We start from the raw sequence: 8,369 nt of genomic DNA, 5'->3' as shown, positions 1-8,369 counted from the left end.
TTTGCCCAAAGAATTGTTTAATAGAAAAATTTAGAAGTTCCAAATGGAATTTCTGGTTTTAGAAAGAGCAAAGGGACAAGAGAAGGAAATAAAGATGCCTGTTCCACTTCAGGTTTCCAAAATTTTTCATTATAAATATAATTTAAAAATGTGATTATTAACTGGACCTGCATTATATCTTTTCCAACAGAAGGGACTATTTATTTTCTCCAAGTTATCAGAATATCTATTGAGCCTACCCAAGTTTTTAATCAAGGACACAAAATCAAAAATTAATTTTCTGAGCAAATTAATGGAAAGTGATGAGAAACAATAAAATTCATTTGTGACTGCATCTAAGCTTTCATTAGCATTTTTAAATTTTATTTCAAAATATTTTTATTTATTATTGATTTGAGAGAGAGAAAGAAAAGGAGAGAGAGAGAGAGATTGACAAACATCAATTTGTTGTTCTACTTGTTTATGCTTTCATTGACTGATTCTTATATGTGCCCTGATTGGAGATCGAACCACAACCTTGGCATGTATTGGGAGGATGCTATAACCAACTGAGCAACCCGGTTAGAGCAGGTGTTGCTTCTTATATATCAACTTTGTACAAATCACATAAAGGTGCTCTCATTGGATGGAGGCAGCCTACGGAGCCATGCATGGTTAGAGCACTTATGGCTGAATATTCACTCTTGCTTGACTCCTGTTTCCTTGGCTAGGAATTTAGCTCAGCCAGAACCTGTACAGCTGATGCAGCAGTTCCTGGATTGCTTGCTACTAAGTCTAGCACATGCATTAAAATGGTTATACCTGTTAATTGATGGGCAACTGTGGGAAACCAAATATGAAAAACAATTGACACCATCAAACTCTCATTACATTTAAGATAAAAGATTTATTCACACAAACAAAAATAATCACAAGGAAATGTACACTAATTTGAAAAACAAAAGATTATAGTGACAAAATTTTATATTCTCTCATAATTGTGCAAAACTATTTTGTTTGCTTCTACATAAGTTTTTATTCATGAAAGAATAGCAAACATTAAAATACAGTGTTAGTTTGCATTTCTTATGTGGAAAGAACATAGATTTAACCCTTAAGCTTTTAGTTTACAAAGTTATTATGAAGCCACACATTAACTATTGGTCAAAAACATTATCTATTTTCAGATCCACATACATATCCATTCACCAACTAAGCTGAAAAATAAGCATTTCATATTCTTTCCCATCCTGCAATAATGTGTTTTGTTCGTTTTTAACTAAAAGCAAGAAATTGTATTTTTTTAATTGACTTCAGATGATGCACTTTCTATTTCATGAGAAATGCGAAATTTTAGGTGTTTATCTTGCTCCTCACTCTTAGGGTCTAAGGCTAGCTTGTCTTCATGGCTCTGAAATTCTTGGCTGTGAAATTCATGGCTGGCTTTGGAATTTTCCTGACTATCTCTCACGTCAGAATGCTCATTGCTCTCAGCAGTCACTGTCAGCTTATATTCTTTGGAATACTTGCGGCTATCAGCTTCTACACTGTGGTCACCCAGCAGGCTTGATTCCTGGCTGTCCTTCCCATGGCTGTCCCAATCAGAAGTCACCTGCAGGCCCTGGGCAACAAGGATGGCTTTGTGTGCATCATCCATGTCATCACTTTCCATATGTGACGTAAGGTCCTCCTCTGTAGCATCAGGGTACTGAATCACAGCACAAATGGAAGAAGAATTAAATGACAGTCAGAAATAGGAACATTGTAACTCTCTTTTGTTCTGGAACTTTTAGTTCAATTTGTACTGAAAACTGTCTAAATTTGGCTAAGGTGAAAAATAATACTAGCATGTTACTTTGTATTTTATCGAGCCCTTTCATATGTCATCTCCTTTAGTGTAATAGGTATGTCAATTACGTATGTGCTGAAACCTATGAGGAAAGTCTCATTATCTCTGTTTTACATAAAAGAAAAGTGAATTGAAGGCTAAAAATTAAGTGAATGGCAAATGGCCAGGCTATGTATCAGATCCAGATCCTTTGACTATAAAGTCAGTGTAATTTGTAACTCTACCATTCCTAGTCGGTATTTAACTTCAAAATATGACCATTGTATTGTGAAGCTAATTGCTCTTTTCCAGTCTCCTTTTAATTAAAAAAAAGTGAATAGAATAAATGCTTAATAGTCAGGATTTGGAAAAAACAGCATTGTAATTGAGATATAAAATTAGAAAGAAATTATGTGGTCTTAAATAAAAAAATAAGAGAAAAAGTTTTTTAATTCAATGGTCATAAAGTAATAACAATAACTGCTGAATGAATGAATGAATGAATTAGTAAGTGAATATGTAGACTCTGGTTCCTAGAATTCGGCTCTAATCATAACCATCTGATGTATCTGTTAAAGGATTTACCTGGACTAAAGATCTTTGGAACTTAGATTTTGACCTCAGTCCATAAGCCACACTATCACCTCGTCCATCATATGTGTCTCTTGTGGGCAGAGCTGGAGTGACAACAGGGGTTCCGGGAAAGTCAGTGGGAAAATCAGTGACCAGTTCATCAGATTCATCAGAGTGGTGAGACTCATCAGAATTGTCAGAGTCATCAGTATGGTCAGCGTCTTCTGAGTCATCTGAGTCGATTGAGTCCTGGCTATCCACATGGTCTTCATCATCATCATCCACATCATCTGTGTGGTCATGGCTTTCATTGGACTTACTTGGGAGGGTCTAAAAATCAAGATGGCCAGACAAATTAGCGTAAGTGTTTTTATATTCCCTTAATCTTTACAGTTCTTTAGTCTTTTACTATCTTTCTTTAGTTTTAGGATCTTTGCACCCATAACAATGCACTCAATAGCTTTTAAGAGCCAAAGTGAGCATCTTCCAATTTCTCTTTTAACACAAGGATAAATGGGCATAACTGAGGTATTTTTGTTGCTTTCCCATAAAAAGTTATCTTCCTAGAAAATTTTAAGTCAAATATGTAAGTAAAATATTTATATTGGTAACTCTGTTTTTTCTTATCCACGTTAGACATTATTTAATATGCCAAATTCAATAATGCAACAAATAACAGATACAAAATTGTAAGATTACTTTTTGTATTAGAAATGAGAATTCACAGGAGCTCAGAGCACCTAAATAATAACATACACACCAAAATCTAAAACCACCTCCCTATTAGCATGGATAATTAAAAGGTGAGTCTGGCCCTGGCTGGTGTGGCTCAGTAGATTGAGTGCCGGCCTGCAAACCAAAGGGTCGCTGGTTCGATTCCCAACACATGCCTGGGTTGCGGGCCAGGTCCCCAGTAGGGGGTGCACAAGAGGCAACCACACTTTGATGCTTCTTTCTCTTTCCCTTCCCCTCTCTCTAAAAATAAATAAATAAAATCTTTAAAAAAAGGGAACTCTGTTATGCATGTATATAAAGTGCAGCTCAGATCTCTCAATTGAATTTACCAGCTAATGTCTATTAACCTTCCAATTAGCAAATATACTGGTTCACTTATCTAATTTTTCTTGTGAGAGATTTTAGGATAGTCAGACAGAATCTTAAGGAAAACAAATTAAACTTATTTCTTTGCTTAGCAAATATATTTATAGTCCTAATAAGAAGTCCTAATTAACAACAGCCTTAGTAATAGTTATGAAATAAACCATTATGTTAGGAATAGAAATATTCCTAGAGGCAAAATCTTGGGTTTGATAGGTATTAATTAGATATTTCTCAGACATTAGATAATACATCCATAAAATACCTTAAATCAATTGTTAAGAGGCTTTAGTATTTCAAATAACACACATTAGTAAACATTTCCTGCCACACTAAACTTATCTGAAGGAATCTGGTATTTCTGGCATTTGATTAATACATGATGTTTGTTTTCTGAGCAAGTTTTAGATCATCAATTTACAGAAAAATCTGTTAATGGAATTTTATCAGAATTGAGCCCAAGTAATGTCGTTAGGAGAAAGAGTGGCTTCTTAGTCTCTCCAAGGCATGTAGGCCTCTGACCTAAAGTGAGAACTCACCTCTTGTTTGAAGTCATTAGTTTCTTCGGAGGAGACAGTATTCTGAAGAAGGAAAGGCACATGTCAATGTATATCATGCATGGTTCACCTTTCTATTCAAAAGTTAGCCTTTTCAATTCAAATCAGGTCTTATTTTTCAGCCTTGTTGGTGAATGACTTTTGAAGGGGAGAAAGTCAACATGGCAGATCAATTGGTGTCCAAAGCTCCCATTTACCAACAGGCATGAAGGATCTACTTAATCAGCTCAAACAGCCTGGTTGATGTCTATTTTTATTTTTTGTTGTTGTTCTTTAATTTCAAGAAATATAATTTCTAAAATTAAAATAAAATATACCTGTGGCGCTAGGAGATTCTGCTTCTGAGATGGGTCAGGCTTTAGCCAAGTGGCTATAGCATCTGGATATTTGTAAAGCTACAAAAAAATGCATGTTTGTCATTATTTTTAAAAAGAAACATAGAGATCTCTAAATGATAAACTGGGGGGAAAAACTATACTTCACCGATACTGATGGATAAGCACAATATGCATGTATATTATTAAAACAGAGCCTTAGATACACCTCTTCCAACTTATTTTTTTCTTGAAGATTCATTTAATAAACTCTTACATAGCACTTACTGTGAGCCAGCACTCTTATAACTGATTTAAATGTGCCCATTCATTTAATCCTTCCAACCTCAGATGAGATAGATGTCATTATTGTTCCCAATTTTGTAGGTCAGGAGAAACTAAGCCACAGTGATATTAAGAGCCAGGGTTCAAATGCAGACAAACTGGCTCTTCATACTAATTTGAACACTGTGCTTTCCTATTCCAGTGGAAATTTCCTCTCAGATAAATCACAACTAAAGTAGAGGTGCCCTTAATTAGCTTTGATCTTCAGTGTTCCCTCTACTATGTGGCTATTTAAATTTAATTAAAATAAAATAAAATAAATTTAGTTTCTCAGTTGCACTAGCTACATTTTGAATGTTTAATAGCTTCATGAATCTAGAGACTATGTAGTGGATGTCGCAGAAATAAAATATTAACATCATCTCACCAAAGTTCTATTGCTCTGTGTACCAAAGACATGAATGGAATGTGGCCAATCACTTCACATCCCTGTCATTGAGAACGGGAACCCTGAGAGCTCCATAGAATTCTCTCTGCAGCCTCCAAGGTGGTTGGGGGTTGGGAGGAGAAGAGTAGGGAGGAAACCAGTCACACTATACGTTTCCCCATGGCTGGTTATAACCAGAGCAGCTTCAGATTGGGCTTCTCTGAAAGTTTTTGCTGAAAGAAGGGGTTCTTTGCCTTAAAAAGGTACAAAAAACTACTGACTTAGATGAATTCAAAGTTTCCCTCTTTTTTTCCTTAAAATATATAAATATTACATAGAAATATGTTACAATTTATATTTGATATAGATTTACATTTCCTATATACATGTAATACAGGTTTAGGGAGAATGTATTTATAGATTAAATTTATAATTTAAAGAAGTAATATGAAGAAAATAAAGTTAAGCAAAATAAACAGACTAAAATCCACCCAGTAATCATCACACTCACAGATAACCAGTGCTCACCTTCAGAGGTGTTGTCTTATAGCCTTCCCATATTTCCTACTAGCTCTAAATAAATATCTAGGGTTCTAGAAGGTTGAGCCCTTCAATTATCTCCTAAATATCATTTAATAACTTATACTGCCATGGCTTCATGTGCCATACTTTTTAAGTTAAAACGACATTCATTCTTGCTTCAAATAGTGTGACCTCTATCTTCTCTGAAAGTTTTAATTTTTCTGGCTCATTGCTGTAATTCAATACTTGTGTTCTTAAATCAATTGTAAAACAGACACACCTGCACATACCTACTTGCTCACCTAACCACATGCTACCACACTTCTCTCAGAATTTTCATTAAGCAATCTAATTACAGTGACTCTAGGCAACTTTATATTGGCCTTTATTCTGTTTGTCTGAATTGACCTCTGTGTCAATTTTCGGTCCAGGCTTCTCAGGACAATGCCCGTTTGTTGTTTGGCGGGCACATTGCCACCTATTGTGGAGGGGCAGAACCATCTATGATTAGAAGAGTTTGATTTGGTCTTATGTTTGGTTAGAGAAATGTGATCTAAAGTTAGCTGACAAGCACAATAGATACAAGCAGCATAAATAGACTATCTTTTTAATAATGGTCTTCTTAGAAAATATTTAGGAGATATTGTGAACACTGCAGTCATATAAACTTGTCCAATATGTGAAGCCCATTTTAAACTTAGCCTTCCACTAAGGAAAGCAAAAGATAGAATTTTCTACTTTCTAGAACAGTATGTTGACTTGTGGAAAGAAAAAGTCACAAAACTTCATAGAACTCATTTTCATAAATGATAATGGCATAAAACATTATTTTAGTATATAAAATATCTAGTTTGGTGTTTGGGCGTATATTTATTAAAAATTATACTGTGCTTGATCCTGGCCTAGATTGAAAGCAGGCTGTCAATAATTACTTATAAATTAACAAGCTTGACTATGAAAATAAGTAAAATTGCAACAGATACATTTGTAGTGCTTCTTGAAGCACTTGCATAAACAATTTAACTATATGATAAACATAAAAGATGCTTACCTGCTTTTCCTCAGAGCTGCCAGAATCTGCATGTTTAACCTTTGAAACAGAAAAGATGGAGAAAGATTACAATGTGAATGTGTTCCCAGCACACAGGAGCACACAATTCACTAATTTTGAGGAACGGTCTGTAAGATTCAGCTGTACTCACTGGAAGGGCGTAGGCAATGCCTAAGAGGCAGAAGCAAATCACTGCAATTCTCATGGTAATGATTTTTCCTGCAAAATATTTTGTAATGAATATTAGATCTCTTCACAGGTTAAAACAGTGATACCTCACTATCTATCATGTTACAAAATAATCACAAGTAAAATTTATTTTCTGCAGAATATTTTCTACTTCCTAGAGAAAAAAGTTTTTAACATTATTCTTCATCTTTTACTATTAGGCAAGGGAGAGAGAAATTTCACAAGTCTATATTTATTCAACTTTTAAATTTAGAGCTCTAGAGATTGCCCTCTTATTACCTGATATTGTCAGCTATCTAAACCTAAACACAGACCAACACTAATTTAATTAAAATAATAAGATAGTGTGGGAATATTTACTTTTCAGAAAAGAAAAACACAAAGAGAAAATAAAACTATGAAAGAAATTTGCTTTCTCCATATTTTCAGCATGCATTTCAAATATGATTTTTAACTGAAATTATTAAAAAGGTGCCACATAGGTGATGTGAAGCTATTTCTAAAGTTAAGTTATTCTGGAAATTTGAAACAAAAAAGGAAACATTGGAAATAGGCAACAGCTTTTTTATTTTCAATAATAAGTCTACATAGTGTCATACAGTTTTTTGGTGAAAACTTTATCAGCTAAAGACGGAAGTAAAAATATATTTCAGAAAAAAGTTTTTTCCTTGAAAATTGTATAAGTCAAATAATTAAAAATAGCATTATAATTAGCCTACATTAACACTGAAGGTCCTTTTCCTTCTAAATGCCTCCACAATCATCTATCCATTCATAATGATATGGGTAAAATCACCTGAAAGGGTCATAGAATTTTACTTGTTTTTTTCTAATTGGGAGAAGTAGTTTCATTCCTTTTGAGGACTGAGTGGAAAGATTTTTAGGTTTTATATTGACTGACTTTCAAAATAGCTGGTCACCTTTCCTACAGGACATCAGCAATGTATCTGGCATACTTATTCAAAAGACTAGAAAAATTTAAATCTGATTACCAGCATTACAGTTAAACTCTTCTTACAGCTTGACCTTCCCCATGAACTGACACTGAATGCCCAGGACAGCAGCAGTACAGAAAACTGCAGGCTTACCTCCGTCTGCAGTTGGCTGAGAAGACTGCCACTGCCCTGAGAAGAGAGTCCAGTCCCAGATGGTGCTGCAGTCCTGTCTCCTCTTCTTGCTGCTGACAGCTAGACCTCCCAGAATTTAAATGCTGCTGCAGACACCCCCCACCCCCAACACAGGGAGGCGGAGAGATGTGTCATGAGGTTTTTTTTGCCACTGTCCAACCCACTTGCTCCCACACTTCCCTCTCTGGTTTTGTGGTTAACACACACACACACTCTGGAGTTAAAACATTACTTATCTACAATATCATTAACTGGCATTTTCATTTATGGGAATGGCATTCAGCATTATTAAAGGGCACCTTGGAGTCCCATTAAAAAGGAGGAAATGACTAGTTCTTACAAGGACTTTATAACTTCTGAATTAGCAGAAAATATACGAATATAAATCAGTCCTAAATAAAATGAAATAGAATGGGTTT

The 8,369-nt window shown here is 34.8% G+C and overlaps 1 protein-coding gene across 1 annotated transcript; it reads right to left on the bottom strand.

Moving 5' to 3' along the window:
• Window positions 1-866: 866 nt before the first annotated feature.
• On the bottom strand, window positions 867-8,118 carry SPP1 (secreted phosphoprotein 1). The gene is made up of 7 exons (XM_045820251.1): window positions 7,912-8,118; window positions 6,786-6,853; window positions 6,635-6,673; window positions 4,353-4,430; window positions 4,018-4,059; window positions 2,393-2,710; window positions 867-1,687 (listed from the first exon to the last, which is right to left on the bottom strand). The coding sequence occupies exons 2-7, from the start codon at window positions 6,837-6,839 to the stop codon at window positions 1,283-1,285; spliced, it is 936 nt and encodes a 311-aa protein (XP_045676207.1). The 5' UTR covers window positions 6,840-6,853; window positions 7,912-8,118; the 3' UTR covers window positions 867-1,282.
• Window positions 8,119-8,369: the final 251 nt, after the last annotated feature.

This window comes from Phyllostomus hastatus, unplaced genomic scaffold, assembly GCF_019186645.2.
Source record: "Phyllostomus hastatus isolate PE091 unplaced genomic scaffold, TTU_PhHast_1.1 phas_scaffold_39, whole genome shotgun sequence".
Classification (NCBI taxonomy): Eukaryota; Metazoa; Chordata; class Mammalia; order Chiroptera; family Phyllostomidae; genus Phyllostomus; species Phyllostomus hastatus.
Note: the sequence above shows the minus strand (reverse complement) of the source record. Positions and strands in the feature narration are given on the sequence as shown.

What these genes read in the sequence shown, in the direction of transcription:
- SPP1 (XM_045820251.1), bottom strand. Translation starts at nt 6,839, where the DNA reads ATGAGAATTGCAGTGATTTGCTTCTGCCTCTTAGGCATTGCCTACGCC. An exon ending in GCAGCTCTGAGGAAAAGCAG is followed by an intron (nt 4,431 to 6,634) that starts GTAAGCATCTTT and finishes ATTTTTTTGTAG; the next exon opens with CTTTACAAATATCCAGATGC. An exon ending in AGAATCTCCTAGCGCCACAG is followed by an intron (nt 4,060 to 4,352) that starts GTATATTTTATT and finishes TTCCTTCTTCAG; the next exon opens with AATACTGTCTCCTCCGAAGA.